The 21,201-nt window shown below is 34.3% G+C and overlaps 1 protein-coding gene across 1 annotated transcript in view; it reads right to left on the bottom strand.

Moving 5' to 3' along the window:
• Positions 1-21,201, bottom strand: part of BPTF (bromodomain PHD finger transcription factor) — a 112,079-nt gene that overhangs the window by 22,888 nt on the left and 67,990 nt on the right. The window contains exons 17-19 of the mRNA XM_044672267.1: positions 19,253-19,505; positions 2,116-2,339; positions 17-236 (exon numbers count right to left, since the gene is read on the bottom strand). Of these exons, the coding sequence (XP_044528202.1) occupies positions 17-236; positions 2,116-2,339; positions 19,253-19,505 (697 nt within the window). The remainder of the gene's footprint in view (positions 1-16; positions 237-2,115; positions 2,340-19,252; positions 19,506-21,201) is intronic.

The raw sequence follows: 21,201 nt of genomic DNA, 5'->3' as shown, positions 1-21,201 counted from the left end.
TAAGCCTAAACCCTACCTGATGTTGAAGTGGAAATTGTTGTAGTAGTGCTGGCTGCTGTAGCTGTTGTAGGCAAAGGGGTGAAAAGAAATCGTTGAATGGTACCATTTGGCATTGCAGCTTGCATTAACTGTTGGCCTGGCCCTGGAATTACTGTTACTCCTTGAGGGATCAGCTGTAGTTGTCCAGTAGTTTGCCCCTGTCCTTGAATTACAACAGTCAAACCTTGACTGCCACCCTATGAAAAAAAAGCACCATATAAATTCACATTGCTCAAAAAAAAGGTTTACATGTTTATTGTTTTTGGTTAATGGTACTTTTTTGTTATCAGAAATACAAATTGAAGGTATATTGGTAAATACTGTTGGAGAACTTTAAGAGGGGAACAAGAGGAACACAAAATGCTTAAAACTACCCCCACACATGTATTAAAAAATGTTCATACAAAAAGACCTAAGATATATATCATATGGCTCATATTACAGACATGGAATTAAAGAACCCAAATCCACAAAGAAGATAAATATACTAAATCTAGGATGTATTCAATAATGACTTAATATCAAGGTGTATGGACTAAATAACTTTGCATTAAAACCATCTACTTATCCTAAAATTTGGCAATCCTACAATTTCACATAGAAATTCTACATAGAAACCTACAATTCTACATAGAAAAAGGAAAAATAATTTTAAAAAAAGGCCTCTGCACAAAACATAATTAAATCTATGCCCTAAAGTGCATAGATTTTACTTGCAGGAGAGCCAACCAAGCTCTCATTTGGAACCAATTCGGAGGTATTTTATATCTAATTTTTATTAGGCTTATTTAGGTTTTCAAAACCATGGTAATTATAAACTATAAAGGAAGAGGGGGCAATTGCTATGAAAAATAGATATTCTGAAAGTAGCAGAAAGTGAGAATTGATAGCAGGGGAAGCAGAAAAACTACAAAAAGTAGACTAAAAAAACTAAAAAAATGACAGCAGCTCTGGGGACATTTAATATAGAGACAAAAAGCCCAACCCTATGTACCTCAACATCACTATTTTAACAGACTACAATGCTTATGATGATCATGGGTCATCAAGAAAATGTTAAATTTTATTCAGTATATCATGATTAAGTAGGCAACAAAGTGTGTAATACATTTCAGAAATTTTGCTTTTTAACAATCCCAGAATCATTATGAGACATCGCTGCTTCAACTCAATCATCTTCTGCCATATTATATGGCTACTGCTACCACAACTCTAATCCAGCTCTTTATCAAATTAACTGACAAGAACTCACTCTATCTACCAAGTCTTGTGGAGTAGAGAGCCAATCTTCTTCCTAGATCAGTGATGGGCAAACTACAGCCTGCGGGCCAGATGCAGCCCCCTGAAATGTTCTATCCGGCCTCATAACATTATTCCTAATCTGACGAATACAATGAGTAGGATACAATACAATGAAACTTCGAAAGATTTGCCTTAGAAACAGACTGACAGATAAGCATTTCCTTTCCTTTGGCCCCCTCTTTAAAAAGTTTGTCCATCATTGGACTAGACCAACACTCACTTCCTTAGCCGTTACTCCTCTGTAGGTACTGTTTCTACTTCCATAAGAATGTAAGATCATTGAGGGCAGGGACCAAATCTTTTTTGTTTTCTCATATCCAGTACTTAGCATTATTAATAATTTTTTAAATTCATTATTCAAAATGACACAAGATGAATAAATTTAAGCTAAAATATATATATTTTGTAATGTTTAGAAGACATGCTGAAAAGTATAGCCTGATGACAAAATTGGATATCTACTATCATTACCACCACCTCTACCCACTACATGTAATGCAATTCTATAGCTCTTCAAGGTCCAAAAAGTTCATCTTTACCCAACTTTCCCCTTGGCCCTGGAAGGTAGATAGGGCAAATCTTATTATTATTTGCTATTCTTAAAATGAGGAAACCTCAGCTTAGAGAGAAAAGAAAGAACATTTATTTATGGAACTAAGAAATATGTGCTGGGCCTTGGTGGAGTTTTCTAATAATAAATATCCCTTTTAAGCTTAGGTCAAGAATATTGGAGATCACATTTAAAGATTTCAAAAAGCAACTGACATCATTTACCTGTCCCTGTGTTAATTGAGTAAGCTGAGCCATCGTAAGTTTCACTTGTCCTTGCTGGGGCCGAGGAGGTTGTGGGGTGGAGGACGAAGGTTGTATATGTGGAACAGGAGCTCCTGATGTTACTACCTTTTGTCCAGAACCTGAAGATGCTGCATTAGGACTAGATACTGCAGTAGAAACAGGTTGTCCCCTGATGATTTGGGTTACTACTTGCTGAGTTTGACCTGTAAGAAAAATACAACATTAAAGATGCTAGAAATACATTCTGGGAACTTTTTTGTTGTTGGGAGATAATCACATGACATCTTAGATTATTTCAATCTTCAAAGAAGACTAACATGTTATTCAACTAGTTATGCAAATAATGATTATTGGATTCCTCCATGCCAACTTTCCAGTTTACTGCCTAGTCTCTCCCCCAATAAATACTAAATTCCAACCAGTGTCTATTTGTCTATGAGAATGAGGAGACATTCTCAGTGAGTACCATTAAGCCAATTGAAATACATTTTCAAACTAATTTTCTTATGGTATCCTAGGCCTCCATTTCTTATTCTTTAAAAAAAGAAATCTTTTCATTGACTTCATTTGTTTTATACTCTACCTTCACATTCCTCTCTCCCCAGCTAACCAACCCTTGTAACAAAGAATAAGACAAGTAATTGCACAAAACTCATCAACACATCAAATGTATCTGATATTTCATATACCATGTGACCATCCACTAAGGCCCTTTTACCATCTGCTGCCCTGCCACCAACACTATCCTGATTCTGAACTAACTGGACCAGCAATGGCACAGGGCATCAGACCATCAGAATTCTAACCCTAGAGCTCAACCCTCTCTAGCGAGTATAAACCTGTGTGGCTCTGACCAGATCAGATTACACTTCTCATCCCATTTAGCTGTCCAACCATAAGAATTTGCCATCTGCCTTGATGTCATGTGCACATCTCTCCCATCTCAGCTTTCTAGCTATTGCTCTGGATATAGTCATCAAACAGTAACAACGTTTTTGGAAAATGTGAGCTGATTGTCTTATGAATCAGCTCACCATCCCCATCACTACCCAGATCAAGAGTCTTCCTTGAGTATCACAGTTATAAACATATTCTCTCCATCTAAAAATGTTTCTGCTTCTTGAGAGTAGATGATCCTACTTTTTGTATTTTTCATTCTAGTGGCTCACACACAGTCATTGTTTTAACAAATACTTTGTACACATATATGAAATGTTCCTCATTCATATATACAACATTCCATATCCATATACCCAAATTTCCACAAAGGGATCTGTATTTCCCAACTTTTCTCTAAAGTTGTTCATTATAATTTAAAGGCATAGTTTCTATTTTTTTTTATTTATATCTTTGTAGTACTTGTGTAAAGGTTTTTATTGATTTTGCTTATGAGTCTTCCTATGCTTCTCTGAATGCTTCATATAAATTGTTTCTTTTGGTGCAGTAATTTAACTGTATTCATGTGCCACAATTCATTCTCTTCCTCAATCAATGGGCCAATTACTTTGTTCCTAGTTCTTTATTACCACAAAAAGAGATACTATGAATATGTAGATTTATATGAGACTTTCACGTCTATCTCTAACCTCTATGACATTTATGCTTAACAGTGAGATCTCTAGGTAAAAGGTTAAGGCCATCTTAGTAACTTTTCTTTTAAAGCAAAATTACAAATTGCTTTCTAGAAGGATGGATCAATTCACGGCTATACCAATAGTGATACCAGTATGCTTATCTTCTCACAGCCCTTCCAATATTGACTATTTCCATCTTTTATTATTTTGGGCACATTCCCATTGCTGTAGAACTGAAACAAGAGAGACAGAATAGAAACATACTATTCAAAAAGGCTAGATCTAATATACTTCAATTACATTTTGTTGCTGTTTGTTTTCAGTTATGTCTGATTGGGATTTTCTTGGCAAGGATATTGGAGTGGCTGGACTCACTTTGGAGGAAGCTGAGGCAAACAGGGTTAAGTGTCTTGCCCAGGGTAACTAGTATCTGAGGCCACATTTGAACTTAGGTCTTCTTGACTCCAGGCCTAGCACTCTATCCACTTCAGCTGCATTTAATAGAGAACAAATTGGTGACTTCAATCAACAAACATTTATCAAGTACCTGCCATATGTCTGGAACTATTCTGGGCATCAAGGATACAAAGACTAACGTGATGAGTCTCTACCCTCAAAAAGCTGACATTTTCCTGAGGGTGACAGCATTTATATAGGTAATTATATACAATCTATATACAGGATAATTTTTTGGAAGGGGGAAGGACACTAGCTGTATGGGAAAATCTGTAAAAGTTCCATACAGCAAGTGCTTAATAAATGATTGTTGATTGATTGATGTAGAAAGTGGAGCTTGATTAGAGTTTTGAAGGAAACAACTGGAGGGGAAATAGGGACTCATTTCAGGCAAAGGGCAGTTGGGTGAAAGGTGTGGACATGGGAGATGGAAGGTCCTGTGTGGAAAATGACAAGAAGGTCAATTTGGCTGGCCTACTGAATATATGAAAGGGAATAATGTATAAGTTTGAAAAAGTAGGTTGTAGTCAATTTTTGAAGGGCTTTAAAAAACTGAACAGAGAAACTCATCTTAGAGTCATTGGAATTTACTGAGTGATATGATCAGATTTATATACTTTAAGAAAATCATTTTGTTAATAGAATGGTGAAAGGAGAGAATATGGATGCTTTCTCTAATAGGGAAGACTATATAATTAACATTTGTAATCTTTATGGTTTATAAAGAGCTTATTCTCACAATGATTAAGTAAAGCAAGTAGAGTAATATAGCCTTCATTTTACAGATGATGAAACTAATGCTTTTTTCGGTTAAATGACTTGTTTATGGTCACAGAACTCCATGAATTTGACAAATATCAACATTTTCCTGTACTCCTCCATTCTCCACCCCCAAAAAACAACTCAGGAGAAAAATACTTATGAAATTATGACTCTTCTTCAAATATATGGGTTGGTTCTGTTTACTGTTGTATTTCAAATTTAACATGGTAGTTACAATACTGCCATGCTTAGCTTTGTCCCTTCCTGAACTTCCTTGTGCAAGCTTATTTTTTAATGATGCATTGGTACTCTTTTCTTTTTTTTAGGATCATCAATAATATCCTAATAACCCTGATCTCTACTGTCACCAAAAAAACAAAACGAAATTCTTCTATGGAAAAAAAAAAAGGCCCTTGTAACAAATATCAAAACAATTCACACACTGTCCTTTTATCATGATGCATCTTCAGTTCATTATCATCTTTTTACCAAGAGATAAAAAGCATTAATCTTCTGGAGTCCGGATTGGTTATAAGTTTTTTCACATGCCTTTTTTCTTTACAATGTTGCAGTCATTATATAAATGTTCTCCTGGTTCTCTTGTATTCACTCTTCATCAGTATTAACAACACTCCTAGGTTTATCTTCCTTTTGTCATTTCTTATGGGGCAAGAATATTCAATGACATCCACATACCATAATTTGTTTATCTATTCCCTAAATGACAAGGTACCCACTTGATTTCTAATTCTTTGATAAAACAAAAATCACTGTAATAATTTTGTTTTCTTTTTTTGATGTCTTTATGTCTACTTAATGATAGCTTGATTAGAGTTTTGAAGGAAACAACTGGAGGGGAAATAGGGATATAAACAGTCAATGTTTTTTTGATTATGGCATCCAAAGTGGCTGAACTAATTCAAAGTTCTACCAACAGTGCCTTAGTGTATCTATTCTCCCATACATCTCCCAAAATACTTGTCACTTTTCTTTTTTGTCATCTTTGTATTTACTATTAATGATATGGAGCATTTTTTAATGATTGCTGAGAGCTTATCTATTATCTCTTGAGAATTACCAGTTTATATTTTCTCTCCTATTATCTACTGGCCTCTAACTCTGGTTCTTACTCAGTATCAGTTTCCTATATATCTTGGGTATGAAAAATCTTTCCCTAGTTAACTCTTTCCTTTCTAAGTGCATTGATTTAATTTGTAAAAATTAAAAAAAAATTTAGGTAAAGAAAATTGTCTCCTTTATCTTTTGTGATCCTCTATATCCCATGTTTGGTCAGGAATTATTCATCTATCCATAACTGTGAAAGTTACCACATTCCTTGATTCTCAAAATTATTTAGAGTATCTTTTGTATACATTTGGAGCTTAACAGGGTAAATGGTTTTAAGTGTCATTATTTTCACTTTATAACCCCATCTTCTGTCTTAGAAACAATAAGTATTGTTTCCAAGGAAGAATAGTGGTAAGGGCTAGGGAGTAGACAATTAGATTAAATGATTTTCCCAGGGTCACACAGCTATAAATATTTAAGACCTCATTTGAATCCAGGATCTCCTGTCTCCAGGGCTGGCCCTCTATCCACCTAGTTATTCCTAAATGTCATCATTTTTTGTTAATTTTTATCTAACTTTCTACTTTCTAGTTTTCCTCTCTCTCACCTTCTGTATTATAATAGAGGACACCACCAAAATCCCTGTCCCTCAGGCTCTCGACCAAAGAGTCATCCTGGATTACTTAATATATCTTTCATCCTCCATATTCAATTTTCTGTTAAGACTTATCAATTTCATCTCTGAAATATCCCTTAAAAATGCACCCTTTTCTCCTTTGATACTGCCACCATTCTAGTGCACCTCATGCCTTGACTACTGAAATAGACTTGGTGAGTCTGTCAACCTCAAGTCTCTCCTTCCTTAATCCATTCTCCATTTAGCAACTAAATTGCTTTTCCTAAAGTGCAGAGCCTAACATCACCCCTTAACATCCCACCTCCCCCAAACCCCAGTTGCATCCAGGAGCAATGTTTGGCTTTCAAAGTCCTTCATAACCTTTCTAATCTTTCGAGTTTTCTCACACATTACTTCCTAACATGTACTCTTTGATCCAGTGGTAGTGGTCTCTTGGTTTTTTCAAAAGCAAGACATCTCTTGAGCTCTGCGCATTTTTTCTGGCTCTCTCTCATACTGGGAACACTCTTCTTCCATTCCTACTATTGGTCTCCAAGGCTTCTTTTAAATCCCAAGTAAAATATCACTTTCTACAGGAAGCCTTCCCTAACCCCTCTTAATACCAGTACCCTCCTTCTGTTAATTATTTCCTATTGATTCTATAAAAATCCTTGTATTAAAATCCTGTTTAAAGTTCCTGCCTTATATATAATTATTTGCATGCTGTCTTCCTTATGAGATTGTAAGGTCTGATACTCTATCCAATGTGCCACTAGCTGCCCATTTTCTATTTTTTAACTAATATAAAATAGTTCTTTTGATTGATTACTGCTTTCTGATATAATCTGAGATATATTACTTTTAGGTCCTCTTAATTCCCACTTTTAAAAATAGAAATCTCCCCATGAGGTTGTTGCCTTTTGTTCCTCCATATAAAAATTAAAAATTTCCTAATTCTATCTAGCATAGAAATCTATTTTAGCAACCTCTTTGGCAGTTTGATTAGCATGGCACTGAATGTGCAGATTAATTTGGGTATTCTTCCATTTTTATATTAGCATGGTCCAACAAAGAGTAATCACTATAATTACTTAGGTAAATATTTTTTAAGAGTTTTGTAACTGTATTCATATAGTTCTTATGTGTATTTTGGAAGCTACATTCCCAAAATATTTTATACATTCTATAGATAAAGTGAATGGAATTTTTTTTCTTTCTGCTAGGTTTTATTGGTAATATACAGAAAAGCAGATTTGGAGTGGTAAGTTTATTCTATATCCTGGGAGCAGCCAGATAGTACAGTGAATAGAGTACTGGGCCTGGAGTTGGAGTCTTCCTAAGTAAAAATCTGGCCTCAGACACTTAATAGCTATGTGACTTTAGGCAAATAATTTTAGGCAAAACCTGTTTGCCTCAGTTTCCTCATCAGTAAAATGAGTTGGGGAAGAAAATGGCAAATTACTTCTGTATCTTTGTGAAGAAAACTCCAAATGGGATCACAAAGAGCCAGACACAACTGAAAAACAACTAAAATTTGTTTCCTTCTGTTTTACTTGATTATTATTTCAGTTTTTTAAAAGTATATTCTCTATAGGGTTTGCAACCATTTACATAATCTGCAAAAATGGATAAATCTGTTAACTCTCTTCTGTATATTCCCTCAATTTCTTTTAGTTTTCTTTAGGCCATAGCCATAGCTCGTATGTCATAGTAGTTATATCAAGTAACTGTAGTGACATGGACATTCTTGTTTTACCAATGAGCTTATTGGAAAGGTCTCTAGAATTTTCCCATTATAAATAATGTTAACTATTGGTTTTAGAGAGGTACTATTTACCACATTAAATTTTTTTTCAACAGATTGTACTTTGTTAAACTATATTCTTTTCCTGCTTTAGTACATAATTTCTATGTTATGGGAAAATAATTATATACTACTGGAATTAGTTCTTTGATTTTGATAGAATTAACACATAAATCTATTTGGTCATAGTTGGTTTTTTTTTTTAATTTTAGAGGTCCTTTATGGTTTGTTTGATTTATTTTTCTAAGGTTGGGTTAAATTATCTTTTTTTCTATCTATTCTAAGTATTTTATATTTTTGTGAACTTTTGTCTTCATTTATTATCAGTATTTGCATATAACTGGATAAAAGTTTAGAATAACTTCCTTTATTTGCTCTTCTTTGTATTTTTTTTTAATTTTAAATACTGGCAATTTGGATTTTCTTGTTTTAAAAAATTAAATGATTTATATATTTTATTAGATTTTTTAAAAGCCACTAGTTTTTATCAATTTGGCTTTCAAATTTATCTTCAAAAACTTTTTAGTGGGATTAGATGTTTAGAGTCATAAATTATTTCTCCCTCTTCCTTACTCTTGGATTACTTTGATTGATTCCCAAAAGTTTTGTTATGTGGCTTCACTGATGTCATTTACTTTAATGAAATTATGTTGTTTTTATGCTTTGTTCTTTGACTCATCATGCTTTAGGATTACTCAGTTTCTATATAAATTTCAAAGATCCTATGATGGTTATAATTTTTGTTGTTCAGTGATTAGGAAAATATATTCAATATTTCTGTCTTATTGTATTTGAGGTTTTTATGCCCTACTACATGGTCAGATTATGTAAATGTACTATGCATAGCTGACAAATGTTTATTTTTAATTCAACAATTATCAAAGAACTATCATTTCTAACTTTTCTAAAATTGTACCAGGTCTCTTTGCTTTGGATTAGATCTGTCACAGTCTAAGGTCACTTTATGGTAGTTTTTTTTTTTTAATTTCTATTTTTCTATCTATTTCTCTCTATAATTTGATTAATTTTTCCTTTTAGTACTTTGGTATTATGTGATCTGGCACATATGTGTTTTGATAATATTTCATAATCTAAGCTACCTTAAGCATAATGCAATTTTTTGCTTATTTTTAAAAAAATCCTTACCTTCCACCTTAGAATCAATACTATGTATTGGTTCCAAGGCAGAAGAGTGGTAAGGGCTAGGCAATGGGGATTAAGTGACTTGCCCAGGGTTACACAGCTGGGAAAGTGTCTGATGCCAGATTTGAACCTAGGACCTCTAGGCCTGGCCCTCAATCCACTGAGCTAGCCAGCCGCCCCCTTTGCTTATTTCTTTTAAGGAAGTTCCTTTTTACTTGTTGCTTATCTGAGATAATGATTTTCTCTGTTTTTTAAAATTAACCTGCAGCTTTATAAATTCTATTCTAGCCTCTTATTTGAACTGTGAATCTTTGTTCCAAATGTTTCTTGTAAAGAAAACGACATTAGATTCTTTTTTCTAATATGTGGCTGTCCTTTATTTTTGGGGTGAGTTCATCCCATTCAGGGTTACTCTTACAATAATGAAATATTCCCTTCCCCTCTCCCCACCAGAAAGCTTTTACATATTTTTCTCTTTTACAAAGAAAGGGGGACCATCAGAAGTATTTTGATCAACAGTAGTAATCTAAAATTAAAGTGATCTGTTTCTACTCCTCGGTTCCTCTCTTTCATCAAATCTGAACCCTTTATTTGCTTTTTAAAAATCTCCCTCTTATACTATTCCCTTTTCTTTCTAATTTAATATATTTCTACACTGTGTGAATGTTGAATTCTTCTTGCATGATTCAGAAAAGAGTGAATTATATGCTTGCTCCCTTGCCCATTCTCCCATGTTTGTCTACTCTTTTCATAGGCACCCCATTTAAATGAATAGTAGCTTTTTCCTCCTCCTTCCTCATTTCGTCCCTAATGTATTCCTTTTACTCTTCCTTTTCTTTCCTTTCTTAAAACCACAAAATAGAACATAGTATTCATGCTCTCTGATTGTTATTTATGATCCTTGAAAATGTTAAGATTCTGAAGAGACACTTATCTCTTCTCTTCTCCATCATTATAATGCAAACATTTCCTCATTTAGCACCTTGCAATTGTCTGAATGTATTTGCCCCTTTAGGTTTCTTTTGATCTATACTTTTCATCAAGAATGATTTAAAGATTTTTATTTCATTAAAAATCTATATTCTATATGGGAGAACCCCTATAAGGTTGAATTTTGCTATAACCAGTCAAATATAAAAAGAAACCAGCAGACACAGCAGGATAATGTATTTTCCATTTAAGTAAACTGTATGGTTGTAGAAATGACCTGCTCTAGAAAAACTGTGAATGCTTGTACTCATGTTTTTATCACGTATGAGACAGCTTAGAAATAGTATATGATTTGGAGTCAGGGAGACATAAGATTTGAATCCCACCATATATACACTTACAAGCTGTGTGAATAAGTTATTTGAACTCCTGTCAGCTTTATTATCCTCACCTACCTTACACAAGTTATGAGGATCAAATCAGGTAATATATGTTAAGTGAATTGCAAACCTTATAGGCAGCCCTTCCCTTTCAATGTCCCAGCCACTTCCCAGTTCTCCCTAGATGCTGAATTATCCCTCCCAGCTAGATGTTGACACCTTCTCCCACTATCCTGGCTTCCTTGGTATATATTAATTCTGCCTAGGTAACATAGAGCCATGCTTTACTGTAACTCTTGGGCCCACCTTACACTTCCCAACAATCACTGGCTACTCACAACATTCAGATAATATAAAATTAGAATCCTTTCAGTAAGATGTTGAATAACTGGGTCTTATCATTTGTCCTACTATTGTGCCTTCTAAACCACTAGGTACTGCCATAGGCTCTACAGCTGAATCCTTCCATATCTCCCTAATTAGTATATGATTTCCTTGAAGGCAGAAACTGTTTTATTTTATTTGCATTTCTAGTTTTTTGAAAAGTGCTTGGCACAAAAGCAAATGATCTTCCATGCCATTCTATCTTTTAGGTATCTTGAAAAATTATCTCTCAATGCTTTAAGAAGTATGTCTTCTTCAATATGAACTTCTTTTATGTCTACTGGTCTGACCAGGTATGATTTTCACTTTAAGGGCTCTTTCTTTATTGTTAGAATGTAGGCTCCTTAAGAACAGGGATTGTTTCATTCTTTATATTTATAAAAACAGCTTTTAGCAGAGTACTGAAGATAGTGTATGTTTAATAAATGCTTTTTGATGGATTGAGCACATGGAACACTGAGGTATCTCACTATCTAATCTACTAAATGTGAGAATTCTGCTACCATTAAGGATGAAAAGGATTTATGAGGAACAAATTCATTTTTCATTATTTCATTTCCTCCTTTCAGTTTTGTCTATAAATATTCTTGTAATAATCTGGCATACCTGGGTTTTGCACCAAGTTTTTTATAGATTCATTTTCTCCTACATCATTTTTTGCTGTTATGCCAGATGACATGCTTACATTCTCCCACCATAATTACGTTATTTTGTAAGTAAGTTTATATATTAAACCCACAATTCCTTTACTTGGTAGTGGTGATTATTTTATATCGTTAATTTTTTATAGAAAATGGTTATAACTGGCTTCAGTGGCTTTTACATATAGACACGATTCAGAAAAGACATGTTAGCAAATTGTATCCTATTTGTTGTTATATAGCCAATTTCATTATGCAATTTTAGTGTTAAAATTTCATGTGTGTGCACACAGCGGAAGCCTCAAATATTTGACTTCTTTTCTTTCTTAATTCAAAATCATCTTTTCCAACATATTTTTCACTGTCCTCCCTTTTGACCATCTTGAAGTTACCAAGTAATTCCCATAGATCTGGTCTAGAATATCCTGTAAAGTTAATAGAAATTCTTGATCTCTTTACCAGTTTGCAGATCTCCAGTTCTAACACTGGAAGGGACTGGCTAGGATAACCTATGAGTGACTCTTCCACTTTAGTAGCAACTACCCTATGTTTTGTGGTGCAAAAATGCCATACTGATATGGTTCAGTTCTTCTAGTTGTTTATCAGCTTGCTGGCCATTAGATCTCATTTAAAGTACCAACAGTTAAATTAATATTTAAGAATTACGAGATTCTTAGCCCTTCCTAGTCTCTTTCCTGCTACTCGCTCTGTTAATATCACCACAAAGGGACTATACAGGTTGAGCATCATGTGTTTTCCATGTTTCATGGTTTTCATGATTTATTAACACATAACCCAGTGGTCAATGTACTGATAACAGAACTTTCTGTACTTTCCTCATCTGGTCCTCGGATCCCAGAGACAGTATAGGGTCATGGCTTTAGAGACAAAATGCTTGAGAGGTGATCTAGTCCAACCTCCTCTTTTACAGATGAAGAAATAAGAGGCACAGAACTTAGGTTAAATGACTTGTCCAAGATGATATAAAGCAATAAATGGCAATCTGTTGCTGGGAATGTACTTGAATGGAAGGCTTTTCAGTTTAGCAGAATCTGTTAAGAAGGTAAATTCTGCTAGCACAGCTTTTAAGAATTGGAGGTCACCAATGAAGACTTCAGAGTAAAGAATGCTAGAGAGGATGGTGAACTAGTGGCAGGGAATATGGCATACATGTGCAGACATGGCCAAGCGTGTTGCTTTGTTTTGCTTGATTGTACTTATTTGTTACAAGGAAGGTCTCTTTGGGGGGGGGGGGGGATAGGAAGAGGAAGCATTAGGAAGGGATAATGTAAAAAAAAGGAAAAGAGCAAATATACAACATTTAAAAAGAAAAAAAAAAGAACAGCAAAAGTAGAACAACAAAAAATAGTCTAGATTTATGTCCATGCTCCCATGCCTTATTTAAGGCACTAGAGGCTGTTGCTGAGGCCTCAGGAATAGCTGGCTAAACAGATGATTTGATTTTCACAATCAATTCACACAAACTTTTCAGACAGACCTAAATTTAGTCGGGGATAAGATACTTAAACAACTAAGTTTAACTGGAGGCTTCTTCTGGTTCTATTGCTAATTTAGCAAACATGAGTTCAATAGGAATATCAGTATCCTTTCACAATACCATTGTTGCCCCGTTCTTTCACTTTAGCTAGAAGAGATGGCAAGCAGGTAATTTTTTTCCAGCATGATAGTTAATTCTGAAACTATTTTATATTTGTAGATAGTTTATAATAAGTTTTTTAATTCATTACAATTTACAAATTACTAATTATCATTTACCAGTACTTCACTCGATATCAAAAATTTGAAATTTAATAATCCAGGCTGAATAGCTTTTTTTTTTTTTTTGAAGATCACAGCAGAAGCACTTAATAGAGAAATATTAATTCTAACTTGTAATTTTCAATTATGGAGAATGGTCAGTAGTACAGAATATGACGGACTTCATATACTTAAAAATAAAAATGAACCTACTGGCTGGAAGAATACCTTGCTGTACCATCAGAGGTGTTCGAATAATTGTCTTTCCTAGGGTTGATTGTTGGAGTGGTGTTCTAATCACTGTCATACCAGGACGGATCTGAGTCCCTGTGATTACCTATCAATGACACAAAGGGGACATGAATTCAAATGTTTTTCAAGACTCAGGTATGTTGATTTTTGAACTCAAGATCTTCTAAATATACTATGCTTGGTAAAATGTGAGAAATCTCTGGAGAAATGTCAGATGTTCCCAGAAATTACATTAATTTTTATTGATCTGAATACATTTGAATAATGCTTACATTTTTGAAAAACAAACAAACAAAAAAGATAACACACAAAATTTTCATTTTCTTCTTCTTGATAATGTGCTTGATTCTGCTGAGGATAATTCTCAAGCTTCCAAATTAAAAAGATTTTATATAATATTGCCACTGAGATACACAATAATCTAAAAGGGAAGTTATAAGACCACTGAAGGTCCTGCTCAAAACTATCTCTAGTGTCTAGGACTATAGAATAGCAATATGTGGCTCCCATTTTTCCCTCTGGCCAAATTATAGTTATCAGTTCAAGGAATAAGAGATTAAATCCAGAAATCAGATGTTCTTTTACAGCATGAAAGAAGAAACTACAGAATGTATTAATTCAATTTTGTAGTTAGGTTTAGGAAATTTCAGACAAATTTGCCTATCTCATAGTTTTCAGTGTCACAAAAATGATGCATCTGTACATATATATATATAACTTAATAAAATATAGATCTAATGTTGTGGGTTGTACTTAAATTTTTTTTAAGACCTTACTTGCCCACAGCATGTTTTAAGCACAGATGATCCACTTTGCAAATTTGCAAGGCTACAGTAAAAGGAAAATTTTCTTTAAAAAATTCCTTATTTAACACTTACTATTCAGAGGAACATACTTACTGATACTAAATGAAAGTCCATCTGGTCAATGGCTAGTGTTTAACTGTTTAATGATTAATGTCTCACATTTTAGAAATCTAACAAATAGAAGAACAGATTTTTTCAGAATAATGATTTTTCATAGATTAAGTAGTAATACGTAAGGGAAAATGAGAGCCTGGGTTAGGCTACTCTGCAAAACCCAACCCACTGTGCTTGACCACATTTTCAAAATGAGGTAACCTCAGAAAAGAAGTCTTACCTGTGAACTACTTGTGGTACCTACAGTGCCTGGGGTATTTGGTCTAATAGTGACTGTAGCTGTTCTTGGCTGGAATGAAGTAAAGGTTTGCTGACTTGCACCTGTACTTGATGGAATGATACCCAGGACTTTCTGCTGAACCTGAACAACACCTTGAAAAAAATTAAGAATTCATTAACAATGCACTAGTGCTGCTAAATTTCTCTGGAGTGATTACAAATTGGGAAGGTTACAGTGGGATACACGGACTATGAGACCCAACAACAAAGAACAGAGGGAAGAAAATAAAGGCAAAAATACTATTTTACAAACATGAATTAGTTTGTCGTTATGACTTTTCCTCCTTACCTCCTTGTGTTGTTGGCACATTTACAGCAACAATCTTGCTATTTGCAGGAAGCGGTAGTTTGGTAATTACTTTTCCTGCCATAGTAACTGGACTGCCTGTAATTTGGAACGTCTGACCTGTGCTGGCAATGGTTGTAGCAGATGTAGCAGCTGTGCTGGTGGCTATTAGGGTATAAGACATTCAATAAGTTTTAGATTTAAGACAACCAGCAATACAGTCACTTCTAGGAAGAAGCTCCAAGGCATAAAATGATATAATTATAAGAACTTCCTGTTCTCTCATCTCTCTCTCTCTCTTTTTTTTTTCTAAACCCTTACCTTCCGTCTTGGAGTCAATACTGTGTATTGGATCCAAGGCAGAAGAGTGGTAAGGGTAGGCAATGGGGGTCAAGTGACTTGCCCAGGGTCACACAGCTGGGAAGTGTCTGAGGTCAGATTTGAACCTAGGACCTCCCATCTCTAGGCCTGACTCTCAATCCACTAAGCTACCCAGCTGCCCCCTCTCATCTCTTTTAATATACCTTCTCTTTCAATTTTAAATTTCATCTATTTAAATAAACCTTCTACTAAAGTGAGTTCTGGGTTTTCAAAGGTATGCCATTTAAGGTAAGCTTTGGTAGATTCTACCAATATAGAAAAGCCCAGCTATGGATGTGTCTGCCTTTAAGTATCAGTTCTATCAATTTGGAAAGCACATCCCAGGTGATAATTAAAAAAAAAAAACCAACAACTCATGAAACTGATAAAAATATGTTATAGGATTTAGAAATTTTTATTCAGGGCTCAAGGCCATTTTCCTTATAAGTTTCCTGTTAATATTAACCTTAACTGACCCAAAATCTAACTCATGAAGTAAAGGGAAATAGTTTGACATTCCTCAGATAGAAGTCAAGGAGGGAGCCAAAGTGATTTATTTATTTGTTAGCTCTTCTAGGTAACTATTGAAGGATTTCTCTGACATCAAGTCTTCTTAGATATCTTGGTGGCATGTAAATATTATCCCTAAACCTATTTGTGAAACCTCTAAATCTAGTTTTAATGTGTCATCTGACTTATTTACCTATATTTTGTCTGATGAGGTTTATTTCCTTACAGGATGAATGAGATTATGACTGTTTAATTTTATTCAACTTTTATGACACTGAATAAAGTATGGAATTATGGATCGATATTCTCCTTAACTTTTATGGCCTAAGAGGAATATATAAAATTGCAATTAAGTAAAATAATTTTTTTCTGTCACTCTTACAAGTTTGCCATTAAAGGGCTTTACAAGAGTCTTAATACTGGCATAGCTTATCTCTGAAGCCTAAACATATGTTTGAGCATAATAAAAAAAAAACCCTAGGTTTTTAAATTTATAATTTCTGAGTTGTGATAAATATATTTGGCAGCAGTTAACCTATTACATGAACTCAGAGGAAATATTTCTTCCATAACAAATACAAGGCTCCAAGTCCCACCTTCTTCTTTTACAATTGCAATGGAGGTTTAACAGTAAAAAGCTTGCTAAGTATCCTGTAGTTTACAAACATTAATTCAACTGGTGGTACTCTCAGTTTGTGATTTCATCTAACAATGAAAAAGCTTAGAGAAACCCAATTCTATTAGTAACAACATTCTCATCACGTATTGAATTAGAAGTTATCAAAAGTTGTAATTAAGTGAAAAGATAACATATCGGTTTCTCCTGAGAAGAGCTTAAAAGAAATGACATAGGTGGTTTCATCACATGACCAAAGAAACAAGAAACATTTCTTGAGATAATCACCTCACCCTGCAGCTGCAGTGTTCATGAGTTCAAATGCCTAGTCCCTATGAAGATTACTACAATTTATATACCAGCACCAAGCTGAGAATAAAATGTTAGAGAAATTCCAAGAATCTGACAAGCTCCTTCCAATTAAGTCAATCTCCAAATCAATATTTAGTAACTTCACTTCAAAAAAGGGCAAAGGGGAAGTCAGGGGAAAAAAAAGGTTCGAATGAAGAAACGAGAATGGCCAAAACCTTGCAGACTACTTGAAAACACTCTCTTGCTCTCCCTGCTCTCCACTACCATATGTAATGACTATAATCATTAGAATAGAAAATATCCTAATATTATTTATTGTTCTTAAGAAAGCATTTGATTGGGGAAGAGCAAGATGCTTCATGTACAAGAATCCATCAGAGATGTGATGACAGAGATTGGTTTTTTCCAATAATAAGAGTATCAACACCAAACTAGTTCTGCTTGATAGAGACCTGGAAATTCAACGGCCAGAATACTATCCTCTAAAAATGTCCACTAAAAGGTTCTCTTATTGATGGCAAAGTGTCCCAATATTCTTACCTGTATGAATCTAGATTGCTTCAATGGTCTCCCCTCACCCCCACGATGAAATCCATAGTGATATGAAAGACTGGTCAAATCATAAAACAAGGCCTGCTAGGGATGCTAGGATGGGAATTTATATCTCAGCTCTGCTACTTACTACCTGTGTAACTTTGGGCAAGTTACTTAATCTGTAGGCTTCAGGATCTTTGCCTGTAAAATGACAAGTTGGCAGGATGGCCTCTTATGTTCCTTCTAGTTTTAGCTCTATGACAGTAGGAATCATCCCATCAGAAAAACAAAGTGGTTGAAAACACACAAAAAACCTCTTTTTACCCAGATTAAATGTCATTAGATGGGCAGAGAATAAATGTATACCTTGGAAAAGAATGAGTTAGGTCCAGAATTGAGTGGGAGTGACTAGTTTGCATTTGGGAAAAAATTATAGCTTGATGCTAAAAAACCAATCCCTTCCCTTTAAGACACTAATATTATTTTAGTGATGCTGGATGATTGTGAATTATGAAACGGTATGGTCTCAGAAGAAGCAAAGTTTCAAATTTTTAAAAGCAATGTTCAATGACACAACTTAAGTAGGTAGGCTGCAGCATCTTACCAATGGGACCCTGTATGACAAGTGGCTTAAAAGGCAGAATCAAGGATATATGGAAAGAAAAAGAATGTCTGATGTACAGAGAAACAATTGGTGGAGGGTTTGAGTGGTATAATGCTAATCTTGAAATATTAAAAGAGGAAGGCATCTAAGATACTTGTAGATTCTCCATGAAGGTTATGGGAAACCACAAACATAAATCACACAGGAGTAGATAGGGTAGAATCTAAAATGTCCCAGACAGGACCTACACTTTTGAAATCAAAGTTCCTTCAAAATATCCAAGTGAAAATGTATATGCTGGTAATGTAGTCAAGGAGAAAGTGCAATGGGCTGGGAGGCTATAGGTTGGAAATAGGGAATGGGGTGGAATTTTATTCTGGCACTATCTAGTACTATCTAGTTAGAACTAATATATAAATAATATAATATAGTGATAGATCACTAACTAGTAGTACAATCTTAGGTATTATCACTTATCCTGAATTCTGATTTCTGGATTAAGAATTAAAAGACTGTTTCTTATTTATGTTTTATGGCTACAAAGATATTTAATCTTGAATAACTCAATTCTCCTCTCTCCCACTTTTCAAATTCCTCCCAGACCTAACATTAAATGACTCATAGTGTTACAAATCAAAAAAGTGATAGGGCAAGAGAAGGCACTAGTTATTATTTGAGAGATTACTTATGTTGATAGGATATAAGCTTTAGTAGGTGTTAACAAGATGAGAAGACATTGAATGTGGGCCCAGTTGCAGAATATATCTGACATTAGGTATGAACTCACTTAAATTTGGAGATGCTTATCTATTCAAAGTGTTTAGAGAAATGCTAATTTCTACACAATCTTTGATGTTAGTGGGTAAATGAGGTAGAATTTGTTTTTCTTAATTAAAATCAACCCTTCATTTAATTACAATTGTTTACCTGAACTTGACTGGCCTTGTTTAACCCAGGTAGCAAATGTCTGATGGAAGTTCTTGTTCTGCTGGAATGTCACTGTGGCTGGAGATCCAACCTTAGCTGTGAGTACTACTTTAGTTCCAGTAGTAACTGGCCCACTTATAGGGGCTACCACGACTTTCTGTGGAGTGGAGACAGTGTTGGTGGCACTGTTTGTTGTAGTGGTGGTAGAGGCTGCAATTACGGCTGGTAGCTGTTTCTGCTGCTCCAATCGTTTCTACAAAAGTTAGCAAAGGAAAAAAAGAGAATCAAGACAGTTTTCTAAGTTAAAGATGGGCTCACGGGTCCCCAAATTAGTTTCCTTCTTAAGCTAAGAAACTCAGTTCTGATACTCCTTTTAAAAACATCAAACACCTAAATATGTGCCCTGATTCTTGTTATAGAAGTATATATTTACTTAAATAAACATTTAAAAATGTAACTGGCATTAATAATCTTATAGTTGATGGGGGAAACTCTGCAGTCCACTGATGGAATTTATAGCATGTGCCATATGAAAGTGCAAATCATATTAATTTCTATACTAATTTATTCCATCATAAAATGCATGTCATTATCTATAGCCTTAATTATAGGAAGGAAATTTGCATTTAACCAAGCTGAAATATATAAAGACCATTTCTAGATTCCTTATGTTATTATGTTCAAAAATCACTTTAGAAAATGATTTGACCATACCAATGCAACTATCAATAATATGTAAATAAGTCTTGATTGATGACACATGTTAAAACCAGAGGGAATGTGTGTTGGATATGGGGGAGGGGTGTGTGAAGGGGAAAGTAAAAACATGGAAAATCTTTCTAAAAAAAAATATTTAAATCTTTAAAAAAAAATGATTTTAAAATGACAAAAATTAAGGTCAGTTTACTAACACTAAAAAGTCTGGTTCCTTTTACATTCTGATCTTTTAGACTGCTAGATCAACCAAAGCAGATACTTCTCATATCTTAGTCTCAATATAATGCTTAAAAATTTGAAGAGGTTACTGTTACTGGTTTATTAATTCTTGCACTCTGTTAAAAATGTGTTCATTTTTCAAGGTAACTGTTGTACATAAATATTTTATATCAAGGGATTTATTTTGAGGGAGACACTAAAGACACAAAACCAAAAAGGAAAAAAAAGGAATAAAGTGGGAAAAATACTGTTTTCACTTTACAAGACAAAATTCCAAGGCCAACATATCCTGTTGAGATGGGAATTTGCTATCATTCCTGCCAGCAAACACTGCTTGAACTATGATATTCTCATGGTACTACAATATGAACAACTGAATAATGGTAGATCAGTGGTGCTATAGTGAGAAATAGCTAACTGAGTTAGTAAGATTTCTATAAGCCATTTGATTTATTTATTTAGATTAGTGGTTCCCAAACTTTTTTGGCCTACTGCCCCCTTTACAGAAAAAATATTACTTAGCGCCCCCTGTCACATACTATCACCGCCCCCAAATGCACTTGTGGCCATCATTGCCCCCCTGGATCACTGCAGCATCCACCCGGGGATGGTGGCGTCCACTTTGTGAATCATTGATTTAGATTGTCAATAGACAATCCTATCAATAGACAAATTTTCAAATCTGGCATGGTAGTTTTTGTTTTTTTCTTTTTGTATTTTCTTCCTAATAGCTAGAGAAACTTAGGTCTTTATAAAAATGTATAAAAACTTTTTTATAATACTAAAAAAGAACAAAAGACTAAAAAAAATGAACAAAAATTCTGATTTTGAAAATTATCCAAACAGATAGACATTAACATTGGTACATCTCAAGGACTTCTAATCACAGTGAATTTGAGGGTTTTATTTGTACTAATAGGATAATATACATGTTGCTTCAAACCAAATACCAGTCCCAGTACTTAGTGCTGTAGTTTCTACGCATGCATTTTGAGTAATGATGCAAATTCGTT

The sequence above is a fragment of the Gracilinanus agilis genome, chromosome 4 (genome assembly GCF_016433145.1).
Source record: "Gracilinanus agilis isolate LMUSP501 chromosome 4, AgileGrace, whole genome shotgun sequence".
Taxonomy (NCBI): Eukaryota; Metazoa; Chordata; class Mammalia; order Didelphimorphia; family Didelphidae; genus Gracilinanus; species Gracilinanus agilis.
This window is presented reverse-complemented; position numbering and strand designations above follow the sequence as displayed.